At 40.0% G+C, this 27883-nt stretch overlaps 1 protein-coding gene across 9 annotated transcripts; it reads right to left on the reverse strand.

Moving 5' to 3' along the window:
• Positions 1-562: 562 nt before the first annotated feature.
• Positions 563-27883, reverse strand: PARP11 (poly(ADP-ribose) polymerase family member 11). Of its 9 annotated transcripts, none has more exons than XM_075120821.1 (10): positions 27776-27843; positions 27079-27125; positions 22902-23005; positions 20076-20204; positions 19857-19977; positions 18395-18470; positions 17991-18063; positions 17776-17906; positions 10074-10225; positions 9036-9562 (listed from the first exon to the last, which is right to left on the reverse strand). In XM_075120821.1, exons 3-10 carry the CDS (start codon positions 22914-22916, stop codon positions 9249-9251), a joined length of 1011 nt encoding a protein of 336 aa, XP_074976922.1. In that variant the 5' UTR covers positions 22917-23005; positions 27079-27125; positions 27776-27843; the 3' UTR covers positions 9036-9248. The 9 variants fall into 9 exon arrangements, 7 of the variants coding, with proteins under 7 accessions (XP_074976922.1, XP_074976926.1, XP_074976921.1 ...); XM_075120825.1 differs by lacking the exon at positions 27079-27125 and adding an exon at positions 25208-25319 and having other exon boundaries at positions 27776-27822; XR_007353104.2 differs by lacking the exons at positions 22902-23005; positions 27079-27125 and adding an exon at positions 563-3301 and having other exon boundaries at positions 9084-9562; positions 27776-27874.

A 27883-nucleotide genomic window follows, 5' to 3' on the forward strand; every position in this document is an offset into this window, starting at 1 on the left:
AAAAGCATCCAAAATATTTAATAAATTTCAATTGGTATTCTATTGTTTAACAGTGCAATGAAAACTGCGATTAATCGTGATTAATTTTTTTGAGTTAATCGCAAATTAACTGCAATTAATTGACAGCCCTAATTTTAAACAAGACAAATTAATTTTTTTTTTTATTGTTAGCAGCTGCACTTTATATAGCCTATTGGAAAAAATGTGACTTCTATGGAATTATGGTATAGTAAAATATGGACTATCCTTGAAATGGAAAACCTTTCACACCAAGTGTATACACAAGAGAAGTGCCAAAAAGATAGTCATTTAGAAATTTGATTACTTTTTTTAGCATACTTAGGAGGACTCCCTAGCCAGCAAGGCAGAATCTTTAGCCAGGTTCTTTGAATATTAACTTGATCCTGAATAAGTAATGTACAATGCAGTATGTTCATATTTTATTGTAACTTTGCCTTGATAAGGGTTTAAAAAAACAAACAAACCTGTGATTTGGGAGATTTTGGGGTATCTATGTTTAACTAGGCTGCACTGAAACTATTAAATAATACCAGAAACACTCTTAAAATCAATTTGTCTTTAATGTACAAAAAATAAATAATCATGAAAAAGATTCAATACACTGATCTGGATTAGAAAGTGTTGTTTTTTTAAAAAGAACCTTGTACTGTAATTAGTTAAAACTGGCACAAGATTGTGCAGTTAATTAGGACTACTGCATAAACTGGCACTTCTTTTCAGAATCATAAAGAACATGGATTAACATACAGTGTAAGTTTGTGCAAATCAACAGCTTAAAAATCAAGACCTTGAAAGTGTGCTTTATCTTGAGTCCCCTCCTGAAACTATGGCCTTTTGTTTCCCACCGTCTAATGCTCAGTGCCCCAAAGCTGTTCAACACGCATTTACGCTTCTGGGTGCTCGAAAACACTGCTTGCTCCCACGTGAATTTTTCAAAGCAAAATGACATTAACCATCTGATCTACTGTGGTTTATTTATTCCCCCTCTTAATGCTAAAAAAAGCCGAATGTTCCCTTTGTATGTCGCCTAGTTTGTTACTCATTTCTCCCATGCTGCTCTGATACCCATCTCTTTGGGCCCAATCAGACTCCCTCTGAAGTTAATGAAAAGACTCCCACTGGGAGCTGGAAAAGTTTATGTACATTTTCTTATTCACATCTCACCGTGCAACTATACCCCTTCAGAGTTTTCAAACTAAACTGGATTAGCATTTGGATAGAATGGATTCTAGGAAAACCTACCTACAGGAGGCAGTATCAGTCATTCACGAAGTGGTGCTCTTCCCTCAAAGCCTATACTCAGGGCCGTCCTTACTCATATGCAAAGTATGCAGCTGTGTAGGGCACCAGGTGCCCTGCGCAGCTGCGTGCTGCTCCAGCCCCTGCTCTTCCCTAGGGCCTGCGCCCTGTTCTTTCCCCACCTCTTCCTGCCCCCCCACTCCCCTGAGCTCTGCAGCAGGGCTGGACCTGCACTCATCGATGGCGGGAAGTGCTACGCGGTGGTTCCCCCTGGTGAATGCTGGGGGGGTGGTTCCCTCCTGCCCCCCAAGCCAGCCCTGCCCCCTGTGGAGGCCTGGGGCTCGCTCCCCCGGCAGAGACCTGCCCGGGCTGCGTAGGGCCCCAGAATTGCTAGGGACGGCCCTGCCTGCACTGAACCCCAACTTCATTTTAGCACACCATGTACTGCTGTCCTTTCGATAAGACATAAACCTGAGGTCTTGCCAATATATTGTAATTAAGGATCTTGGAAAACTTTTTGTAAAAAAAAAGGTGTCTCGGACAAAATTCAATTCACGGAATTACGTATTGCCTGTCTATATTCCCCCTGAAGTTTGTACTGAAAACAGTATTTTTGCCTACATCCAGTCAGTCTGCTGTAAAGTACTGCTATGCAGAGTTATATAGGTGCTGTATTCTAGTCCAGAAACGGCAGCATTGCAGAGATAGTTAAAGGTTCTCTCTCTCTAGTACAGGGGTCCTCAAACTGGGGGTTGGGACCCCACAGGGGTCACGACGTTATTAGATAGGGGGGTCACGAGCTGTCAGCCTCCACCCTAAACCCTGCTTTGCCTCCAGCATTTATAATGATGTTAAATATGTAAAAGTGTTTTTAATTTATGGGGGGGGGGGTCACACACAGAGGCTTGCTGTGTGAAAGGGGTCACCAGCACAATAGTTCGAGAACCACTGCTCCAGTACTCGCCTACCTCATAGGACCTTTAGTAAGGTTGTCAGGCAATGTCTGCAAAGTAGTTTGAGGCCTTTATAATGAGAAGTACGATAAGGTATTTCAGGGAGATTTTCTCTACAATGCAGTGTATTTGTTAAAGGGCTTACAGGTCAGAGGGAAACAGACAATCTTACAAACTTGTTGGATAGAGACTTTTTTGAAACAGACTGAGGAAGTTCATTATAGTGGGGTCTGTTATTAATTATGTTTATCACATGAGTGCCTACTAGCCCATTGTACTGTACAACCACAGAAGCTAAATGGTTAAACTTCAAACAATATTTCCTCCAGTGTCATTCACAGGTAAGCAGAACTGGCCCCTCTGAAAGCAGAAACATCTGGAACAATATCATCATGATTGCTCTGACTTCCTGAACATAAAGCGGAACTTCTCAGCAGTGTTGATTGGTCAATTATGACAAGGTGATAAAATGGGTATTGGAATTTTGTCATAGGTATGTTGCCCAGCACAGAATTCACACCCTAGGGTGAGTGGGGATAAGATGGCGTTCAGACACTGTGTGTGCGCGCACGCGCGCTAAGTTATGGCAGCCTAACCCTAGCTGCCTAGGGACACCGGTGCTGCCCAGAAGCTACACGACACACCTGTCCCCAACACACCTCTTACATTAGGGCTTGCAAGGAGGTCTAGCACTGTCTTCCTCAGTTCCTGCCCTGGGAGAAAACTCTCCTGATCAGATCAAAGGCTTTTAGAGTCTCTTTACACTACTCTGAGCCCTTTACATGACACAGAGGGGTCACATCAGGCTTCCTGGCTCGCAGTGCAGTGCTCCATCTTCAGCAGAGCTTACTTGGTAGGAGCTGAGCATTCAGGAAGCCTGCACAGAAGGTGGATTTGGAGACACTTTTTTTCCTTTACACGCCCCACCACTATCTTTAGTTTACTTTCACATCCACCATTCAAAGCTTTGTTTCTTCAGTTTTTCTTCTCCACTGCATCTTCCCCTCAGTCCTTTCCCCACATTTCTTGCTTTGGGTCACGTTTCTTTCACTAAACTTTCTTCTATGTCAAAACTCAATCTGGAGCCACTACTTAAAGAAAAAAAAAAGTAATTATGTTGACATGCAGACAGCACTTTAGATCTTTTAAGGGCTAAGTATTAATACAACACTGATAATTTTTGTTTTGCATTTATAAAAATGTAAGGTAGCCACATTACATGATGAAGCTTTTTAAAAGTCACTCTTGCTGGTTAATAAGTATTGACCAAAGAGCTTATAAACTAACAGACAAGAGACACAAAAGGTGGAGGGAAACAGACACAGAACTGAAGTGATGTGTCCAAGGTTCCACATCACATCAGTGGGAGGTACTGGAACAAAGACCTGTCTCCCAGTTCAAATCCAGTTCTCTATACAGAGCCACACGTCATCCTCTATTTATTCTGGCTTGTTTGACTTGTTTAAAATCTGTAATCTTTTTAAAATGAAAAATTTAATAAAAAATTAGTCCAAAAGAGTTGTTCATCTGGTGAGAGTATTGCTGATAGAGATACAAGGCGCTCCTCACCATCACCTCCTGCATTTAAGACGTGTATTAGCCAGCAAGACCATCTGGCATTTTGAATCTCGTTGTTCAACTAACATTTGCTGAACCATCTGACCACTGCTGCAGCCTATACTTAAAAATGCAGGCCTTTTTACTTCGTCTTTTAGATGAAGAGTAGACAAGTCCTATACATACCACGTGAAGTGAGTGGAATTTACTCTCTGCTGGAACCTAAGAAAACTCAGGATGCCAAGAACTTAATTCTTATTTTGCTGCTCAAAGAGCAGCCCTGGAACCCCTCCCTGACTTCCAGTGTGGTGCCTCTGGAAGGGATGAACAGATGTATCTTTACTATGTCCCAATGGAGAAGATGAAAAGCAAAACACCTCCTTCAGGGCTGCAGCTACCCTTCTTGGTGTACTACAGCATTTCTGCACCCTTTCTACCTGTATAGGGGAAGTAGATGGCACAGATGTCTCAACAGCTGTACGCGGTACTGTGATTTCAGTGACTGAAGGCCTAGCTCGTACTACTGACATATGAGCTGGCCAGGGGACTCTGGTGCCAGGCTCACAGAAGGGCACTTGGTGTCAAATAGGGCAAAGCCACTGAAAGGGACAGTACCAAGGGGCTGGGTACCAAGGTGTTTGGTACAAAGATTGCTGAAGAGTCACTGCCAGAGGAAAGGGAGTGAGCAGATTTAACTGGTGCCACAGGCATTCTTTATAGACAGTATAAAGGTGCCACAGAGACCTATCTTAGCCCCACCAGCTGAAGAGCTTGAGATGAGTCTAATACGTTAACTTGCATCTCTGTTCTGAGGCTCCTCAAAGAAGGAGACCTATGTCTCATCTGGTATCCTCCCTACCCCTTCCTGAAGAAGTACACCCCGGGGGTTTCAGCCATCTCAGCCCTGGAGCTTGGGGTGGAATCGCAGCTCACTGGGGCACAAACTGAGGAGGAGTGGCCGGAGGACTGAGTCTTATCCCCTTATCTGAGGAGGCTTTCATAGAGAACTCCAGAAAAAAAAAAAAATCTCTTTAGGCAGGCATCCCTAGTCTTCTGAGTCCACTTAGAAAAAGAAGAGAAGATGGATCATTGGTCAGAGATATGTCTTTTGCCTAAACAGAAATGGCACTTTGAATGCACATCCTTGAGTGGCACAGACTTATCACAGGGGGAGCAGGTCTTAAATCCTGGACCTTTAGTGTTGCCAATAACAACTCAAGGCCCAGAGAACCAGCGGGAGGAGAGGAGGACACATAAGGCTTAAAAAAGGAAAAAAAAAAAAATATATAAGCCAGAGGGCAAACTAAGAGTTAACTACCTAACAACTGTATTAACTAATCACTAGTAACAGAGTCTCAGAGAAGCTGGTGGATACTGCAGGGTTCCCTCTCACTGCCATGGGTGGTAAAAAGGGACTGAGGGATACTTGGGTTCGCTTCACCCTTTGTGCCCTCAGGTGGCGTGACACGAGGCCATCTAGAATGCAGTTGCAGCCCCAATGGTCACCACTCCCTAAAAGAATCCAATCTTGGCCACATGCATATTAAGAGAGGTACGCAGATGGCCAATTACATGAAGACCTCCATCAGGTACTGGCAACAATTTTATTCCTTGTGAATAAACTCCATTCATGGAGCCTGATTAAGACCACTTCAGCCCACCTCCTGGCATGTGGTTTACTGATACCTGTTAAAAAGGGACTGCAAGACTGCTTTCCCCAAAATGGAATCTGTCCTGGATTTAAAATATCTAGTTCCAATAAGCACTCAGTAAATGACTCACCCAGACACATTCTGGAAAGCTGTAGAAGCTGCCACAGCACCTACAAAATGAGCTTTAAGGCTACTGTTTACCAGAATGCCTGCTTGCAAGCAACAAGTCTGAAAACAAAAGACAATTTGTACAGTCCACCTCTGGAATGAAATAGGTCCAAGGGAGGATTTTTCTCCCATACACAATATTGGTGCCTTTAGAAGGACTGAGATCTATCTAGGTAATGGAGCAAACAGCACTTTCCCGCAAAATGGCTGCTACAGGAGGGTCTGATGTCTGGAGAAGAAAGCCAGCAGCAAGATGGAATGGACCACGATAAAGTCAGATATTTGGGGCAAGAATATCCAAAAAGGCCATAAAATCTCTGGCTGAGTCCTTCAAACCATCACTTATAAGAGCTTCTCTGCCTTGCTCTGCAACTGAGATATTCAACAGCTTGTATGATCTCTCCTGATAAATCAAAAATTGAATATCTAGTTATAATACAAGATATTGGAAAGGCAAATGGTGGAGAATCATCAAATGGTGGTGTCGCCGCTAGAGAGATACTGAATACCGTCGTTTGTTTTTCTCTCTAGACCAACTGACACTGTAATCTCCTTTCTTTATCCATCTGGGTTCTATTACTGGTTCCTTTCTCCATAGTAGCTGAGTGCCTCCCAAGAATAAGAACAACCATGATCTTTCTCTCCCTTTAGTCCCCCTCTTTATTTTGCCAGAAAGGGATAAGCTGAGTAGGTGTGTTTTTTTTTTTTTAATGTCATTACTACTAAATTTGAAAGAGTGGGAGTATTGCCATGAGCAAGGTTGGTGTTTCGCAAAAGCTTGGGAAAAGAGGTAGTGGGTTTACATCATAGCTCTGAATGTTATGAGCAGAGTTGCCATTTTTATTTCATCTGGCAGCAAGCCCCACCATCCTCGATAGAGGTTAGATGCAAGGAGTTATCCATTGTCGATCTTTTCCTCACCTCTTATAAGTGAGGGGAAGAACCCAAAAGAGACAGAAGCTGAGAAGGAAGCCTGACAAATGGAAAGGGTGAATATTTTCCCAACACCAAACACCCACTCAGGCAGGCATGTGACAACCAGGAAAGGTGACATGCTGAACCAGTTGCCTCAATGCCATAATGTTGGTTGTTAAGGAAAGAGTCTAGGTACAAGAGTGCCTTGCCAGAGGAGATACAGTATACATTTCTAGATGTCACCTCTGAACACTGATGGCTGGAACTGGACGTGGTAAGTCTGGATCTGAAGGACACTATGAAAAACCACAAGATTGAAATAACTATAGCCACAGAGAAATTCTATCAAATGACAAATACACTGACTTCCTTATTGTAATTTATCTGATTTAGAACTAAGAACTACCATTCGACTTTTCTAAAGCTTGAGATGTTGCATAGTAGCTGTCTACATGGTGTAAAGAGCCTCAGTATCAAGATTTATCAATACAGATGAAGAAGATTGTACCAGGAAAGCTGATAGAGTGGGCACTGGATGAAAAGCTGAAACCACCTTCAATGGCACTCTGGACTGGTGAGATTAAGGTTTTTCCACTCAATTCCCTTGAGTCTAAATAGAAAATAAGGCACAGAGTGGACAAGCTATACAGGCATAAGTACACACAAGCAGGACAAACATAAATCATATTGATCTTCTGAAGATATTATATGTATGCCAATCAAACACCTTTTAAAAACCAGATGTGTTGGTTACTTTTAGTCACAACAGTCTGGTTAAGACTTGAGGAAAATAATGACTGGATTTTGGAAATTAGCAAGTGAGCAAACAAAAGGGTACAACTTTTTTTATTTTGACTTCTTATAATTTCATAATGTCCAAGTACATGTATTGTAGAATATTTTATAAAAATAAAGAGGACTTAGGCTGTGGACACCCTACTGCATTTGCTAGTAAATCTCTGATGAGAAGTGGGGAGGGATTACTACAAGATAGGGGTGAGCCCTTTGCTTGTGTACACACACTCACACTGGCATGGCTTAGCCATTCCTCCACTGCTGCTACCCATGCTGCCACAGCTACACTGCTATTTATACTCATGCCAGCTCACATATGTGTACATAAGCAGGGGACACACACCCCTAGCTCAATGTGTGTGCATGCACATGTGTATTCCAAGGCTTGTGATTGGTGAAGGTTTACTGTTCTATAGCATCAGTCATTGGTTATTATTGCAACAACACCCAGAGATGCCATTCAGGAGGCCCATTGTACTAGGCACTGTACAAGCACAAAGGAAGACACAGTCCCTGCCCTGAACAGCTGAAGAAGATAAGTGGAGGAAAAGTTTCCAAGAAATTTCAAAGAACACAAATAACCAGCATATGGTGTGACTGCAAGAGTCCATGAACAGACACAGATAAAGGACTTAGGGAGGAGGGGATGCATGTCTATTAGATGGGTCATAGTGCCAGGCTGTGCATATGCAGAAGTATGCTCCCTCCCATGCCAGAAAGCTAACACAACTTTGAGTATATCTAAGGTCTGTGTGACAGGGCAAGAATCCAATAGCAGGGATCCAAAGAGGCAGTCTCATGAGGGAGGGCCAATGTGTTTTCACTCATTTAACACCTTAGTCCCCCTTCTTCAGGAGTTTTGGTCTCTCTGATCTTTCTTCTGGTCCCTCTTCTCCTCCCCAGTGAGATTCTACCTGGCAAAAACAGTCCATACTCTGCATCTACGCAAATGGAAAGAAAACTTGGTTTACATAAAATCAGCACATGCCAGTATTACTAAAACCATTCATGAAACATAGGGAAAAATTAAGGGATGGAATTTTTAGAGGCCCTCCATTTTGGTTTAATTCTTGTTTCCATTGAATTCAATAGACTTTTACCATCAACTTCAATGGAAGTAGAGTCATGTCAACACTGAGTGCATCTTAAAATTCCAGACAAGCTAGAGATTACTACAAGATACGGGGAGGAGGAACAAAACACACCTTTTACTATTAAACAACAACTATATAGATCACATAAGAGATCCTAGCACAGGACTCTAGGGCTAAATACCTACCTAATTACTGACCACAACTGTTGTCAGGTATATTATTCTGTCACAACCAGACTTCAACTTATAGGTTGTGCAGCATTATTGCAAGGTTGCTTGAAGCAGTATGAGATGCCTAGATTTAGTCCTAGCAGCTGGTTCAGCTTGATTCCAGACCTTTGCCTTCCCTAGACGGATTGTTCTGTAGATTTAAACTCCAATCTACAAGTAATACATACTGCAATATACCAATAACTATTAAGCCCCCTGCATTTTGTAAAATGATAAATAAAATCTTTATAAAAGATTATTCACCTATACACATACTGTATCATATGCATAAATATATATTTTACACATGGATAAATACATATGTATTATTTTTTAAAATGTATAGCAGTAAGAATTCTTTGAAGACATTAAATGTCCAATTTAATTAAGGCTCAACTAAGCCATATTAAAATTGGTTATAAACCCTAAACGTGAAAAGCATCAACGTTTATTTACAGGACCAACAGATGGACAACCAACCTTAAGCGAAAAGGATTTTACAGATGTAAGCCAGATTTTCCTTCACATCTCCATCTCTGTTCACCACCATGTATTTAAAAGATTTGTAAGTTATAGTTCCTTCGCAAAGACATACTGACCGTCCATCACAACCAACCTAATATTCAGTTTGGCTCCTTGCAAAACTTAGCAGAACTCTATTAAATATTCAGGGTAGATTTGGTTGGTATCAAAGATAACAAAGATCTTTGGATTCCAAGTACTATCCACGCAGCTGTCGAATAAGTTCACAAAGCTCCCATCTTTTGAAGGAGGCCTCATGTATTTGGAATCTCCAATGATATAGTCTCCAGTTAAAACACGAGCAAGAAACATAACTTTATATGTTCTGAACACATGATGTTGCAGATTGACACCATGGATTTGAAAAGTGTCTCCATGCTTCATATCGTCTTTGCAGAAACGACTAGAGTACGATGCATCTCTTGCAAAATAGGTCCCTTAAAAAACAAACAGCAAAAATTATAGCTGATGACAACAGTCTCATTATGAAATCTAAAGGGCCTGATTCTGATCCCTTCTTACATCAAAATGGTGTAAGATCTGAATCAGGCCCTATCTCTCAGTTTTATTCATAATCAATCCAACAAAATTTATAAGAATTATATAGTGCTGTGCTTTTCAAGCTTTTTCAGTGTGAACCACATTTTAGTAGGGATATTGCCCCACAAACCACTTACCCTTCTGCCACTGGACCATCATTTTCCCCCACCCCACTGCATAACATCCAACTATGGCAACTATAGGAATTGCTTACTTAATATATTTTAAGTGTCTTTTTATCACATTTAGCAGGAAGAAGAAAACCAGATTAAACAATTCTCCACAGACCACCAGTATGGTAAATGCATTTGTGGGACACATAATTGTATGTTTAGAGAGTGAAAAGTGAACGAAGCGTATTACTCACAAATTACATGGAGTGGTATTAAAGAAGTCATTATTGCTTACCTTTTCCATACACTGCAGCATGCATACCATTTATTCTCCAGTCAAAGTTATGAATGCATATTGCTTCTACAAATTCATTGCTGGTACCATGAAATAACATGTGTTCATTAATGGTAGGGACACCTCTTCTCTTCTTTAGTTGAGCTTTTTTCCTACAAAAAAAGCCATAGCATTACAAAAGCGTCTGTAATCAAACTGGAATTGCACAGAAACAGAGGGGAAATGATACTGCAACAGCTGAATTTGAGAGAAATGACCAAATTTGATTCTGCTCCTTAAATATATCTCAAAGTTCTACTATCTAAGGTGGCGTTAAAAGGAAGCAGTCAGTTTTTTTTTTAAAAAAAGCAAAAAAAAAACAAACAAACCACCCCCACATAAAACACACTTCTTTCTAAAGTCTTGGACATATCATTCTTGTAAGGAAAGCCTAACATTTACTATAAATGAATAATTCAAGAAAAAAAAAATCAATTGTTTCCATTTTGTTCATTTGAGAGTACTTTCAGCAGAATCAGTTTCCCTACTTGTCTTTCACACAGTAACAGGAAGGAAAAGCCTTAAAAAAAAACCCCAAAACATTAGGAAAATAAGGTTGTAAAACTACAAAAATTGCCAGTGTGACTCAAAAGGAATACATAACATCTAGAGCTGTCAATCACAGTTAATTCATGCGATTAATGCAAAACAAATTAGCTAGATTTAAAAAAAAAGTCACGATTAATTGTCGTTTTAATTGCAGTTAAACAATAGAATACTCATTTAAATTTATTATAAATATTTTTGATATGTTTCTACATTTTCAAATATATTGATTTCAATTACAAGAGAAAACAAAGTGTGCAGTGCTCACTCTCTATTATTTTTTATTACAAATATTTGCACTGTAAAAAACAAACAAAAGAAACACTGATTTTCAATTTACCTCATACAAGTCCACTCAGTCCTAGGTCTTGTTCAGCCACTCGCTAAGACAAACAAGTTTGTTTACATTTAAAGGTGACAATACTTGCTGCTTCTTATTTACAATGTCACTGAAAGTGAGAACATGCACTGTTGCAGCCGGCATACGTGTCAGATACGTAAACATACGTATGCCCCTTCATGCTTCGACTTGTAAGCTCTAAAGTTTTACATTGCTTTGTTTTTGAGTGAAGTTATGTAAAAATAAATAAATAAAATCTACATTTGTAAGTTGCACTTTCATGATAAAGAGATTGCCCTACAGAACTTGTATGAGGTGAACTGAAAAATACTGTTTCTTTGGGTTTATTTTTTTACAGTGTAAATATCTGTAATAATAATAATAATATAAAGTGAGCACTGTACACTTGGTATTCTCTGTTGTAATTGAAATCAATATATTTGAAAATGTAGAAAAACATCCAAAAATATTTATAATAAATTTCAACTGGCATTCTATTATTGTTTAACCATGCGATTTCAAACTGTGACTAATTGCAACTATTTCTTTCAATCGTTTGACAGCTCTAGTAGCACCCAAAACTTCTTTTGACTTTTTTTTAATTGACTAGATTTCACACTGACAATGTCCCATTGAAAGAAAAAGGCAAAGATCAAGATTACTTGGATCAGTGTGTTGCTTTCTGAATGTTGAGGACTATATGTAGCCTATTTTTTTAAGTTGCATTTTAATACTCAGTAACAAGCTACTTTACTTTAAAAATTAAACAGTTACACAGGTCTAGAGGCAAGTTACAATTTATGAAAGTTTACATTAAAACATTAAAATACTGTATCTAAAATACAATTTTGAAAACTATATTAAAATGTATACCTTGGATTTGACCATGTAAAAAGATGATTTTTCAAGTAATTTTTCATATACAATACAAATGAATGAGAATGGAAGAGGGAGACTAGTAGCACTTATTGTACTTAAACACCCAAACTAATTTAGGCCAATAATTCTAAACTATTAGATCACTCCATAAAATAATTTGTTTCTTAGGCCTGATCTACACTACAGATGGAGACTCCCAGAGCCTGAGATGAAATGTGAAATAACATACACCTTCTCTGTATATATATATCTATATATCTTCTTACTATATGTTCCCTTCTATGCATCTGATGAAGTGGGCTGTAGCCCACGAAAGTTTATGCTCTAATAAATTTGTTAGTCTCTAAGGTGCCACAAGTACTCCTGTTTTTTTTTTTTTAGCAGCAGCAGTGAAACTGACAATATCATAGAATCATAGAATATAAGGGTTGGAAGGGACCCCAGAAGGTCATCTAGTCCAACCCCCTGCTCAAAGCAGGACCAATTCCCAGTTAAATCATCCCAGCCAGGGCTTTGTCAAGCCTGACCTTAAAAACCTCTAAGGAAGGAGATTCTACCACCTCCCTAGGTAACGCATTCCAGTGTTTCACCACCCTCTTAGTGAAAAAGTTTTTCCTAATATCCAATCTAAACCTCCCCCACTGCAACTTGAGACCATTACTCCTCGTTCTGTGAATATCAATTTCACTGCTGGTAGGCTCCCTTCTGTGAAACTGATTGCTGCCCTGGGCTCACATCTCACTGTCATCCCCAGGGCAGGGGGAAAGGGGAGAAGGGATTCCAGCTGTGAGCCCCGGGCGGCTGTCAGTGCCCCTCTTCAGTCAATGCAAACACTCCTGCTGAGGATGTGCGCCACCGGCAGAAGGAGGGTAGGGCAGACACCAAGAGCAATTTAATTGCTGTAGGTCAATTAACTTAAGTCAACCTAATTTTGTAGTGTAGACAAGCCCTTAGACTGATTCTTCATGTCAAAAGGAGTTCTGTGCAGAAGAACTAACGGCTAGATCCTTCATGGTATAGATCAGGCATTAAATGAGCAAAAAGAGGAAAAAGGTGGACAGCCATTTCAAAAGCTTAGGGGAAGAAGAAACTACTATAGTGATGTGGTATTTAGCAGGACAGTAGCTTAGCAATTAACTGAACTTCTTTTTGGGATTTAACGTATAGATGGCAAAGCATTCAAGACCAAAATGCAGGTTGTCAGACGGGCTTTTAAAAATAAGGCACTTGTTGTTTCAAGTGCTTTGTATCGGAGTATTCAAACAATGCTTTTAAGAAGTTTGAGAGTCATTAATTCATAATAAGAATTACTGCCACTCAGACATACAAAACCCAAAGTAATTCACTTAGGTAGGAAGTTTTCAGTCCATAGGATAGCTTCAAAAAAGGATTTTTGAGTTGTTTTTTTTTAGCATGCAGGCTACAGGCCAAACCATGCCATCAGAGCCACAGGGCCTGTTTTAAAAATACGACTGACAGGTGGTCAAGCACACCCCGTCACTTAAGGGACAGATGTCCCCTCCACTAATTCTCCCAATCTATCTGCATTACCCACGGTCTTCTCTGGATTGAGTTTCAGTTTGCTTAACTTTCATTTAAGACCCACTCTCAGTGGACACTGGAAAAGCCAGTCAATCATACGAATTGGGTCTCATAAAACAGATACAGAACTGAGATTCATCAGCGTGTTGATGACACTACATCCCAACCCACTGTATCACCGCAATGGATTTATAAGTACATTTACCCGACGAATGACAGAACAGAACCTTGCAGCATATGACCTGAAAGACATATTTTATTAGTTTATTTCAAATTGCACAAAATTTTAAAATGATCAATCACTCTACCCACTCTCAGGAAAGGGCAGAATGGAGCTACTGCAATCTACACAGTAAATAGTCTATGCTCTAAAAAGGTTTTGAATAGTAGTGCTCAACAAGTTTTTAATCAATAGTCTCCACAAATATAAAGTTAATAGCCAACAACAAAACAGGAGTTGTGATGAAGAGGATAATATTATGCAGGCCAAAATATATAACTACCCAATTATATCCTCTCAAGAACATGAGGTTCAGATTAAACTTATCTCCTCAGTGAAACAATATACCTTGAAAAAGGAAAAAGAAAATAAGTTGTAATTCTTGTTCTCAAATGACACCGTATGTGCAGCAAGACCAGGGAGGTGATGCCATCGAGTCCCACAGCCAGTTTTTTGGTTGAATTAACCCGTCCAAGAGCATGTGCTTAGTGGGCTTCTAATGACTCAAAAGATACCCATGTCCTCAAGTCACGTTTCCCACCAGCAATCACAAACTAATACATTTTTTAAAAATAGAAGTGCAGTCCGTACCCTTATATTTATAATAAGAGCAGGTTCTTATTGTAAAGCCAGTCCCCTTAGGTAGATAGGAGACCAGTCGTTTGCATTCATATTAAAAAAGGAACATTTAAGAAGTGGCAGCAACCTTAATTCCACAACAATACCTTCTACTTGCTCAACCTCTATGGAATGTGAACCTTCATAACCCCAAACTCAAACACTAGAAAGAACATCACTCATTCTCCAAGATAAATCTTCCCACACAACATGGCCACTGCGCATTGGGATGCCACAAGGAATTTGAAATGCCAGAGTTTCTTCTCTTTCCATTACAGACATCACTGGGTAATCGCAGTGATGAATAAGGCTAACATTATGTCACTGAGGTTGCGGAAGACACAGAATCCATGACTTCCAGTTAACCTCCGTGACATTGGGGACCCCGCAGCAGGCCAGCCTCCGCAGATGGTGGGGGACCCTCCTGCAGCTGCGGGAAACCTGCAATTGACTGGCTGCTGTCGCCGCCACTGGCTACCCCTGACTGGGGGGCCCCCCCGCAGCTGCTCAGCTGCCCTCACCCCCACCCCCCCCGAGCAGCTCCCAGATGCAGCCATGGCAGCAGAGGACCCCAGAGCTGCTCAGCAGCTGCAGGGTTGTGCTCCCCCGCCCCCAGCCACTCGGGCAGCGGGGAACCCCTCCCAGCCACTGGGCAATGGAATCCCTGCAGCTCCCAGCTGCTGCAGGGAGGTGGTGGGTAACAGGGTGCTGGACCCTCCTCCCTCCCCATTTTGTCAGGGATGATTTTAGTAAAAGTCAGGGACAGGTCATGGTTTCCATGACCTTTTGTTTATTGCCCATGACTTTTACTAAAAATATCCATGACAAAATCATAGCCTTAGTGATGATGTTCGCCTGCTCCAAATGACTGTGTCAAACACACATTATGTCACCTCAGAAAGCAGCTGAGCCTTTGAGACAAATCTTTAGGTTTTCCCCAAATGGAAAAATAAGGGCAAGCAGTTTCTGGACTGAGATGATTCCCCTCATGTCTTTCTACTCCACTGAACACAAAATTTTAATACTGTATATTACTTTGCAACTAACACATAGTAATACTGCAATACTGTAAAAATCATACTGCACGCAATAACAGATTCCCATTCCTGAGTTCATGTTTCCAAAAACAGGGTAGTGGGAACTCCATATCTTTGGAGTTTTTAAAGCACAAACTTTATTGTGCAGTGGTCCCTGCTGCCCATCAATTCCCCTTTTCAGCAAAAGGTAGAAAATCGAAGAGAAAACAAATCTGCATTGCGAACTCTGAAGTCAGTGGGGATGTAGTATCATTTCCTGATATTCTTATTCACAGAAGTATGCCTCAAATTGAAAAGCTTCAGGGATACCTCTATAGAAATCCACTTTAACGCAATACATTGTTACAACAGCGACACTTAGATATACAAGTTTCAAAGTAGCAAGATTGGTACAAAAGCACCAATCAAAGCAAATAAAATTTTTAATTGTATCTGTATTTATATACTTAAATACATTCCATACCAATACATTAAGAGAAGGCTAAAGTTGCAAAAATTAATCACTCAAAAGCCAGGAAATGAGAAAATTAAGACTCAATATGCAATCTTAAGACACCTCTCTCTGCAAATATTCACTAGAAGCATGCAATTACATGATCACAAGGTATTTTTTAAATACAATATACCATACAATTTCATCTACAGCATAGCACCTTTTAAGCCCATGTAGCACCTTAATATTTTTCATTGTTTACTTATTGATTTTATTGTCAAAATGGTCCAATATATCTTCATGTTGACTTTTTATAAGTTCCTTTTCTAGAAAAGTATATTTTGACATTTCCAAGGGCAACCGTGTGATACATGATGTTTGTGAAGTGCAAATATTAAATAAAAGACTGATCAGAGAAGACGTGGGAACAAAACTCAAGAACTCCTAACTCACCCTGCCCCATACAATATCTAGCGGGAAAGAAAGCAGGAACGTTCAAGCCAGCAATGGCTTCTGCAATACTGACTGACTAAACTTGGATTTGCTGCACCGAGCTGGATCCAACAGAGAGACTTCACCCTACACTAAAATTCATAAAGAGAAAATGGTAAGGTGAGAGACTTGACAAATCAGGAGTACTTGTTTTGAGTCACTAGACACGCAACGAATACAACCCTATGAAGGCTCATTTTACAAGGAGTCTGTTGTGACACGTTCGCTCCATCATAACAAAATCTTGGGGTCCACCACATATACTTTCTGAGAACAATGACTGTAGTCACCTCTACCAGCGAGCTCACATAGAGAGGATTAGAAGAGAACCTAATGTCATCCTTCATGACAAGGTAGCTGTGCTTGTGCTCTTCCTTTCCATATGTTGATGAGGGAGCTTGCGGATGTTGCCACACATTCTTTACCAGTTGGATGACTATTTACTGTTCAAAGATTTGATATATTAAAAATGATCATGAAACCGTGGTAAGGTTTGGTACCTTATTGTCCATGAAGAAAAATTATCTTTCTAGCAACATGGGCTAGGGACATTCAGCTATTCAACTCCTTTAATAACCAAAGAGGAATTCACATCAAACCATTCATACAACCATTCAAAATTAGAAACATTTTTCAATGTAAATTTCTCCAAGAGACTAACAACTGCAGATAAACTGTTTCCCTGTTTCAGACAAATTCAACTTTTGATAAAGCCTTTCAAAATCTTTTTTTTTTTTTTTTTAAATAATTGAAAAATGGCTGCAAAGTTAAATTCAGATTTGGACGTGAACTTCTTCAAAGGCATTTGAACCCATCTTTAGAAAAACCAGATGTAGTCTTAACATTCCTAGAATATAACAGTAAATGGCAAAGGCTGTGAATGCCAATCTACAATTTGTGCGGTTATGCTTTTCCCTCTACATCAAAGACAGTGTATTTTTCACAACTGTTAAATCAGGAAATTAACACACTGCTTAATCAATTTAAAGTGCAGTTCTAATCTGAAAAGGGATTTTGTAAAAATGGTACCTTCTTACCCCACAAATCTGCTTCATGTGCGTGTTGAGTCATACCTGCTGACTTTAGTGACCAAAATAAAAATTAGATCTGAAACAGATTGCTTTGCATGCCTTTTTTAAAAAAAGATTTTTTCTTTAGTTTAAAATTTGAACCTTAGAAATTGCATATCAAATGTCAGCCCAAATGAAAATTTTATTGCAACAGTGCTTTTCAATTTTCTCATTGCTTTTCAAGTTTTAAGCAGTTTGTGATCTTTAACTTATGGTTGTTACAGAAGTATCATTAAATTCCAAATCCATATCCAAATCCATCCAAATCAGGATCTTTAATAGGAATGCTGATATATGACTATAAACACATGAGCAGGACCAATTAGGAAAAAGGAAAAAGAGCAGATGAAGAAAGGGTGCAGACACAATAAGTATTCCAACAGTTTTATAATTAGATGCATTTTAACTATTTCTGCTGCATGACTTTAAAAGAGATTTATTCTATAAGCAGATCTAGTACAATGTTTGTTTTAGAAATAATCTCACCTGCAAAAAAACTCCCACAAGTCTAGATTTTGAATTCTCTGAATTCTTTTAATTCGGTTGCTATCCATTGTTTTCCCAAACAGACTAGAAACTTCATTATATTCATTTGTTTGTTTTTGCAAAGGAATAAGCTGGAAAAAGAGAGGTTAGTATAGTTTCACTGAAGTCCATTGTTCTTTCATCATATGTATGTTCCATGTCATAATAGCTCTTACCTGATACGGTTCCTCTGTATTTACATTCTCCCAGTGTGAAGGCATTGGGATAGCCTCATTTTCACAGATAAAACTTCAAACACAAAAATACAAGTTAAAACAATCACACCCAAGAGTTGAAGCTTTTCTCTTTCCCCAATAGGATTCCTACGCTGTACAGAATTTTTTACTAATCTATAACTTGACACAGCGCTTGGGTCCTGAACGGGGATTCAAACTGTGGATAGTTATTTTTAATGAGCAAGGAGAGATTTCCTCCTCCTTCGCTTTCCCGCTCCAATCTGTGTCCCCAGATTTAATTTGAGGGGGGATAAAAAATAATGAAGAAATTTTAAAATGTTTCTAGTTCATCTTACTAGAGCAATGATGAATTAAACCAATGATGAATCACCTTTAGTTCTTACCTGAAAGCACTGATAGAAAAGGGAGCTCGCTTTATTGGACGCTGTTTTCCAGTAGTCAGATTGGTTTGTTTCATCACTGTATATAAAATGAAAATTAAGTGAGTACCAGAAACAGTCAATCTACAGAAATGTAAAGCGTTTGGATATGGCACATCACCCAGAAAATGATGTTTTTAGAGTTGCCGAATAGGAATTATTGTCTCAAGCGTTGAGAGAAGCATTCCAAAATATTATTTTCCAACATTACTAATACTAGAATGCACAAAACATTAGCAGAGCTCCCACATACCATGGGAATTCGTACTAAACAAGTACTTAACACAGACAGTACATATTCACTAGTGATGAAATCCTGGCACATTTAAGCCAATGGCAAAACTCACATTGATTTTAATAAGGCCAGGATTACACTCTAGACTTCTGCATCTAAATGCTAATTTTAATGCAGTGCAGAAGCTAACATCTTTGTACCACATTTAAATATAAAAGTGATACTATATTAACGGTATGGTGAAAATTATGTTATGCTTAACAGCTGCCTTTAGCATTTTTAAGCAAAGATTCAAGACTTAAATATAGTTTACAAAATCTGTTTTTAAAAGTAAACTAAAGAAGCTATTACAAAAAGTATTTAACAAAATACAAAATTCTGCATGAATGTACATGTTTTCATACAGCCCACCACTGTATTACCCTACAACTGTAGGCTAAGATATACAAAGACTGCTATCCACAAAACAGAACACCCACATCACCTGAGCTTGACAGGTCTTTGGTCATTTTAATATGAAAATACAGATGAAACTATACGTGCAATATTTGAAATATTCAGAATGAGAAGCTATTACATCGCAACTTTCTACATAAGTAAAATGTATTTAAAAATTAACTACACAGTAACTACACTGGAAACCATTAGTAACCTGTGATAAAGAGTCCATACAATATGAATATACAAGATCTTTATATAAAGTCATTTTCTAGAAAATGATATCTGATGCTCTGATGAACATATCAGAGTTGGCTTGTTGAAGTATCTGCCAGCTGAATTATATTGTCACTTTATCAACATTACTTATATAGTTTGTGTGAAGACAGAAAATCGTTTTCTGCAACACTTGCCGCTTGAATATTTAGAAGAAAACGAACTTTTAATGTTTCCATTTCTCCGAGTTTACGGTACAGCACGACTTATATTTCAAGTGAGAGGAGACAGGGCAAACACCAGCGTTACTGAATAGGGTATGCTACTTAGAGTAACAAAGCTAGAAGCCTGAACCACATGACTGTCTCCATAAAATGTCAAATGTACGTTCATATAAAGAAGGCCTTCCCAATTGTGCTTTTTTGCACTACAATACAAGAGCTAGTTAAGGCCAAGAGCACGTAAAAAGTACTGGTCAACTCTTGTCATGAGAAACCTACAAATATATAAATACTTTATTGTTAGAGAAAGACATACCTGAAAAGTCTAACTTGTAGTTAAATTTTGCAGTAGTAAAAGAAACAGAGCCTTCTGGATTCATTTTGAAGCTCCTTTCAATGTCTTCACTGCTAACTGAACACTGAGTGTTTGAATCAGTCTTCAAAACAAACCAGAAAGGACATTTTAAAAGTTTAAATACAGTACATTTGACAGTGTGGAAGTTATCATAGATAACATAATCCCATGTTTAGATACCTGAAACATATGCCATTTGCCACATTCAGCCAAGTAAAACCAGCCCCATTGGGTATCAGTTGTATCCATCTCCTCCTCAGGAATCTCCATCTTTGGAGAAAATTCTTCTGATGCTCTTTGAAGCATTTCCTGAAATAATCACAAAAAATATCTTCTGTGAAAATCCATTATTTATAAAAGTCTTATTTCAGAAACACTAGTTTGTCTTGATTTTTTAAAAATTAATATACAACTCTTATTTGGAAAAAAAGCTAAAAAGCTACTATATGGGGCAAGAAGGCAGGTACAACACCCTGGAGATCAGGCTCCCTTAGAGACTTCCTCACTCTTCCATCAGTCTAGTTTAATAAATAGTACCCCATAAACTGGCTTAAACCCTTCCCATTCAGGCCTTTCTCAAATGCCTGAAAAAAACATACAGGCCTTCAGAAAGCCCTCAAGGTCAACAGACTCAGGCTGTGTCCAACCAAGGAGAGACAGTGAGTGATTTCCGGAGTTGAAGGCCCTACCAGCAACCCCATTCCAATTATACCTGGGTATTGCTAGCTCAAGTACCTCCACAGATCTCACCTGCTGTACTACCAGACAAGGAGAGAGAAAGTTTCTTCAGAAATTAGGACCCAAACCATTTAGAGCCTTTTGATTAAAACCAAACTCTTAAATTTCACTGGGTAACAGACAGAATCCAATTCAAACCATACAGCACAGGTGTAATATATTCCCTTTAAGAAACACTGCTGAAGAAGCAACTGGATGAATAAATACCCAGGATTAAAAATAAATACATAAATAAAATCTCATTTTAAGACTTAAATCTATATTTTGATTTAAGTGAAACACAGATTTTTTTTTAAAAAATAAACCTATTTAAATCTGCAATTATGACAACCTATGTTAAGGCATAAAGTTTAAACTTACTAAAATCGACTATAATAATTTAAATTAAATTAAAATATATTAAGTAGTACATTAGCTGCCAAGTTTCAAAGAATGTCATACTACTGAACTAGCAGAACTCACTGGCTAAGCACCTGGAACCAGCGTTTGTTGAAATGCTAAATCAGCTTTTAACAGCAGTAGCCTCCTCCGCAGGTACAGAGAAAATATTTTCTTACTTTCAGTTTATTCAACGAATTCACTTCAATGACTAGTTCATTCACAGTTAAGGAGCCAATGGTAGTTGACAAATTAGGAAAGCTTTGCTCTTTTCTCCCACTTTGTGAATAAAAGTTAAGTGTGAGAGGATGAGATCTACTACTTACAAAACCCTAAAGGACATGGTGACCAGAAACAACCAATTCACCAACTACAGATAATACTGCCTTTGTTTAGTTTTAGATGCAAAACATGCTTTGATAAAACTTTTTTTCCCCCTTATCTATACAGCACATTAAGTTTTATTTAACTCATAAATAATTTTAAAATGCTGTTTTTTGTGCATTTTAATTGACTCAATTTCCATTCAAACAGAGCTTGATGCAAATTAAAAGTAAATTAACTAGTAAATAAGAAATGTATCATTCACCATTTTCTAACATAATATAAATATAAAAATTAATCTGAATAAATGTAAATTAAGCTATATAACTTGCTTAAGTAAATGTGTATAGATACAGTGTATCCTTCTAGTTAGCAAAAAACAGTACCACATTTAGTGTAAAGGCTGTATCTAGTGGCAGTAGTTACCAACCAGTGCGAATCAACCTTTCTTCAGGAAGATAACTAAAAAGTATAAATACAAATCAAGATTAAAATTGAGGTTTCCGTCTTGTTGATTTAAATCAATCCACACCAACAAGCAAGGTGAAGATTTTGAATAGTCTCCAAAATTTAGTCCCACCAAGAGGCTGGATAAAGTAATCTAATCTTGAGGCACAGATAGCAGCAGCAGAGTCCAAAGAAAAGGTCACAACCTTCTAGCCAAGCACACAGAAAGAAGTACTGCTTCTGGTCACTGCTGCTACTTGGGCACCGAAAAGCATATGGGGTTCTATCAACGCCCTCAGACTGTGAACACATTATGACAAACAGTGAACACATTCCCACTTGAGGGACATGTAATCATCTGATTATTGTTCCAGCTGTTTTTATCAGCATTTCCTTGGTCTTGTCTGAAGCTAAGGTTGAATTCCAGCTTTCATTTTAACAACCTCATTCAGTTGAACCTAATCTGTTAAACTATTTTTAAAAATATATATGGGGGGGGGGACCTGAAGGAGGGAGGATTAAGCAAACACAACACAAGCTATTTTTTTTTATTAATTGGGGGGAGGGGGAGAAAGAAGATTAAGGAAGGAGGAGGGGGAGAACAGAACACATTTTCTCCACACAGATCAATCAGAAATGTTGTGCTTCGATAACTCTAAAATGGATGAGGCTAGACAAGTCAAATTTGGACTGGTTTGTACCACAGATGTCATTAGATAAGCTGAAAGAAAACTAATTCAGTACTCTTGAATTTAGGTATATTTACAGTTAGCATTTTTGTACATATTTGAACTTTTCTGTTATATTTGTAAACCCATTCAGAAGACACCTTAGTCAGTTAGATATGCCAGTAAAATTTGTAAGTTTCCAACAGTACTTACAACATCTGTTAGGGAATCTGGGGACAAGAACATACAGACCTAATTTCTTTCACTGCAACAGAATCAGCGCTTTATCTCCACTATAACAGAAGTGTCATTCTAATCATTAAATGTAGTTACAGAGAGATGTCAGTAAGAGACTTTAAAAGTGTTGATAGCAGAAAAAAAGAACAAACAGTCACACGTATTGACAACTTAATTTGATGATGTAGAATAAGATTGAAAGAATCTGTTTTACCATTAATCCAAACATTGTACTCAAGCACCAACCACTGGCAGAGCATTCATCCTACTTTGCAGAAATCATTGACGAGAGGACTTGCGAAGGCTGAAAATCTGGAACTGAACCACACAACATTAACTGTCACACCCTCCCCTAACAGAATCCTTCACACACAATGACATGCTTGGAAGCCCTTACAAACATTTAACCCACTGCATGCAAACATGATATATACCCCTCCTTGGCTTGCGAAAGCAAGTGAAAAGTAACTGTAAAATGTATAATGCATGCATCCTTCAGAGAAGAGAACATGCCATCCTCCCGGAAAAATGCAATAGCCCATCTATCGTTTGAAAAGTACATACTCAATTCAGAGGACATTCCTAATGTCCTGTTTCTGTGCAAAAATATTTAAATACTAGTGACAACCGAACTCCAAAATCACATGACCATGGTTAAGCTCGTGGATGCCTCACAATCAACTCTGAGGTCACAGCACAGAGATAAAATCCTTAGTGGTGGTTTAAAAAACCCCAAAACTTTTGCATTGCAATGGATGAAGGCTACAACTCAAAGACTCCACAGCTTTCAACACAGTTGACCATAAAGTGCTCCTAACCTGTGTATATACCCTGAAGTAGGCAGCAATGGTTCCAACCTGTCCTTGAGGACCCTCACTTAGAGAACCCTTTGATGAATCCACTTTTCCCCCTCTCCTCTTCAATACATACGTGAAGCCTCTGGAGAGGTGGATGGACATGGGTTCAGCTACAAACAGTACACCAATGAATTCCAGTTGTGTATCTCATTTTCTAAGATATAACCAGGATGTCACAATGCTTGCAAGATGAAGTATAGCCTACTTAGATTAAATCAGAGCAAAATCAAGAAATACTGGTTGAAAGGGAAATATCCTGAGGAACTCGCTATCATCCTGTTTCACAGAGTAAGTCTACATTACAATATAAGCTTGTGCTTGAGCCTGGGCTCAAGGCTAACCCCCCTCCTTGTCTACACTATAGTTGTGTTAATCCAGGGCTCAGACCCATGGTCCCAGGACCCTGCAGGGCTGGAGGCTTCAACCTCAAATCAAGGCAGGACCCAGGGTACAAGTTTGAATCAAGCTGGGAGCCAGGGTCCAAGACCTACTGCTTTGCAGTATAGATGCAGCCCTGCTCAACTCAGGTCCCGGGAGTCATCCAAAAGTATTCCACTATTCCATGGGACAACTTCCTTCATCCTCTCTATCCCAACAATCTCCAATCCACTCTATTGAAAATGAAAGCCACATCCCCATTTCAAACTGCAGCAGTTCAGGTCAGCGTTAATCCATTCTGTACTGATCACTGATCTGCAAGCACACTATCAGAGAGCCTCCTTAGTTTACAATGGAGAGTGAACTGATCAAGACTTTTGCAAAGCGAGCTGCTTCTTGGTAATATACAGGGCAGGCAGTAATGTATTCCCACAGTGCACCTCAGTCCTACGGCTAGAGTAGCCACATTTTAGTTGTGTGGCACTAGGGATTTTGGGATATGGTTACTTTGACTCAGGTCTGTGCACTGCAGTGTGGATGCCAGAGCACCTAGGTTCTAACATGGGTCAGAAAATTCTTAACCTAGGGTTAAATTACAGTGTAGACACTCAAGCCTAAGGTTCCCTAACACAGGTAAGATGACTCGAGTCCCACTAATCCTGCAATGTAGGACATATTGCAATGTAGACATATCCACAGAGGGCATCTCCACAGCCCCCTCATTTGTCAACATGTTATGAAGTCTCAGGGTCCTGTAGGATTCAGCACAGATGCTAAATCATCAAGTAACATTGGTGGTAAAGGCAAGTCTTCTCTTTCAGTTCGCTCCTTAGTCTCTGATAAAGATTTGGTCACAATGATAGGTATTTGTTACTTACAGTCTGCATTACTGTAATCCACTTTATCTGGGAGCTAACATGAAAAGAATGCCTTCCCCAAGTTCTTTATAATGTAGCTGCCCACCTCCTCACTGGGATGGACAACTGTACGTACATCACCACTGTCCTCCCAGCACATTTCCAGTGTCGGTTCAAGGCCTTGACACTGGTCTTAAAGGCCATTAGTGGACTAGGAACCAGCTACAATTGTGATCACATCGCCATCCATGCCCCACCAAGACAGCTGCATGCCTCTGGGACAATGCAGCTCACAAGACGAATTGCAGAAATATAGCACTCATCTGAGAGTCATAGAAAGAGCTCCAAGAGGAATTCAGACTAACCGAGCTTAACCACCTAGATCTGCCTCTTTGCGAAAGCTTTCCTTCCAAAATCAGTTAAATTACCAAATCAATAGTCCAGCTGTTGTCTCCGGTCATCATGGGATAGGGACTGTCTTTTGTTCTTTGTTTGCATAACACCAAGCACAATGGGGTCCATGTCTGGGGCTCCTGGCAGCTATCACAATACAAATACATAATAATAACAGCAACACTCTGACCTTTCCTTTGGGAATGGGTTACATGGGAAGGATCCTTTTTTGAAGGAAGAATGAGAGAGCGTAGTATGAGGGAGGGTTTCTCAAAAGATCTATAAAAGCAATTTTGAATTGAGGTGGGTTTTTTTGGTCAGTGCACTGGGGATGCATAAGGTATGTGAGCTAAAGTGAGACGATATAAAAAAAACCCTAGGAAAAGACTAATAAATAAATAAAACAAGCAAAAGACTCAAAAACTAACAGGAAAAAAATGTTTAAGTACACCAGAAGTAGGAAGTCTGCCAAACAATCGGGGGGGACGCTGGAAGAACGAGATGCTAATGGGACACTCAAGGATAAAGCCATCACGGAGACACAATGAATTCTTTGTATTGGTCGTCACTGCAGAGGATGTGAAGGAGATCCCCACACCTGAGCCATTCTTTTTGGGTAACAAATCCAAGGAACTGTCCCAGAATGAGGTGTCAATAGGGGAAGTTTTGGAGCAAATAAATTAAACAATAAGAAGTCACCAGGACTAGATGGTATTCACCCAAGAGTTCCGAAGGACCTCAAATATGAAATAGCAGGACTGTGGTATGCAATCTATCACTGACATCAGCTTCTGTACCAGATGACTGGAGAATAGCTATGTGACACCAATTTTTAAAAAGGCTCCAGAGGCAATCCTGGAAATTACAGGCTGGTAAGCCCGACTTCAGTACCAGGCAAACTGGTTGAAACTATAGCAAAGAACAAAATGATCAGACACATAGATGAACGCAATTTGTTACAGAAGAGTCAACACGGCTTTTGTAAAGAGAAATCATGCCTCGCCAATCTAATTAGAATTCTTTAAGGGGTGATTCAGTGGATATAGTGTACTTGGACTTTTAGAAAGCCTTTGACAAACTCCCTCACCAAAGGCTCTTCAACAAGCAGTCATGGGATAAGAGGGAAGGTCCTCTCAAGGATCAGTAACTGGTTAAAAGACAGGAAACAAAGGGTGGGAATTAATGGTCAGTTTTCAGAATGGAGAGGGGTAAATAGTGGCATCCTCTGGGGACATGTAGTGGGACCAGTGCTGTTCAACATATTCATAATTGATCTGGGAAAGGGGGTGAACAGTGAGGTGGCAAAATTTGCAGACGATACTAAGTTACTCAGCCTAGTTAAGTCCAAAGCAGACTTCAAAGAGTTACAAAGGGATCTTACAAAACTGGGTGACTGGGCAAAAATAATATGGCTGATTAAATTCAATGTTGATAAATGCAAAGTAATGGACATTGGAAAATATAATCCCAACCATACATACAACATGATGTGATCTAAATTAGCTATTACCACTCAAGAAAGAGATCTTGGAGTCACTGTGGATAGGATATCCAAAAATATCCTCTCAATTCCTAGCAGCGGTCAAAAAAGCGAACAGAATATTGGGAATCATTAGGAAAGGGATAGATAACACAGGAAATATCATAATGCCACTATATAACTCCATGGTATGTCCACACCTTGATTACTGCCTGCAGTTTTTGTCACCCCATCTCAAAAAAGCTATATTAGAATTGGAAAAGGTACAGAGAAGGACATCAAAAATGATTAAAGGTATGGAACATCTTCCATGCGTGGCGAGATTAAGAAGACTGGGACTGTTCAGTTTGAACTAAGGGGAGGGATATGATACATCTATAAAATCATGAGTGGTGTGGAGAAAGTAAATAAGGAAGCATTATTTACCCTTCACCGAACACAAGAAGGAGGGGTCGCCCAACGAAATTAACAGACTGCAGATTTAAAACAAACAAAAGGAAGTATTTCTTCAGGCAAGGCACAACCTGTGGAACTCATTGTCAGGGGATGCTGTGAAGGCCAAATACATAACAAGGTTCAGAAAAGAACAGGGAGGGGAGGACAAGGGATGGATCACGCCACAATTGCCCTGCGATGCACCGGGCACTGGCCACTGCTGGAAGGCAGGACGCTGGACGAGACGGACCCCTGGGCTGACCCACTACGGCCCCTCTCATGTCCCCCCTTGCAGCTCCCCCGGCTTGCTGGGAGCGTCACTTCCCGCCCGTGGCTGGCCCGGCAGCGCTGACTTGGGGGGCCGGGGGGGTATAAATCCTGCATAAATTAGAACCCCTCCCCCTCAGGCGGAAAACCAGACACCTCCCCCACAAACAGCCCCGCCCCGCGGCCAGACACGGGTCCGCCCCGCACTGCCGGGATACGGGGCGGCCACACTCCGGCCGCAGCGCGGGGCGGAAGCCGAAGCGGTTCAGGGGCCGGGGCGTTTCTCGGCGGGGGGCGGCTGCTGTCGCTGGGCCGGGAACCGGCTCCGGAGGAGGAGGCGGCGGCGGCGGCGGCGGCGGCGGGCCGGGGGGGGGCTCTATACGAAGCGGGGGGAGGGGCGGGCGGGAAGCGTCGCACTCACCGCATCGGCTGCCCCCCACATGCTGCCGGCCTCGGGCCGGGGCCGGGCCCCGCGCTGCCCGACGTCACTGCCCCAAGCTGGGCGCTTCCTTCCGCAAACGTCAACAGC

This window comes from Caretta caretta, chromosome 1 (assembly GCF_965140235.1).
Source record: "Caretta caretta isolate rCarCar2 chromosome 1, rCarCar1.hap1, whole genome shotgun sequence".
NCBI lineage: Eukaryota > Metazoa > Chordata > Testudines > Cheloniidae > Caretta > Caretta caretta.

Bases quoted from the DNA above. Each gene is read 5' to 3' on its own strand.
- PARP11 (XM_048823523.2), bottom strand. From the start codon at position 27,796: ATGTGGGGGGCAGCCGATGCG. The intron at 19,978-20,075 runs GTATCTAAACAT...TTTGTTTTGAAG, and splicing joins GCAAATGGCATATGTTTCAG to ACTGATTCAAACACTCAGTG. The intron at 18,064-18,394 runs GTAAGAACTAAA...TTGTGTTTGAAG, and splicing joins TTTTCTATCAGTGCTTTCAG to TTTTATCTGTGAAAATGAGG.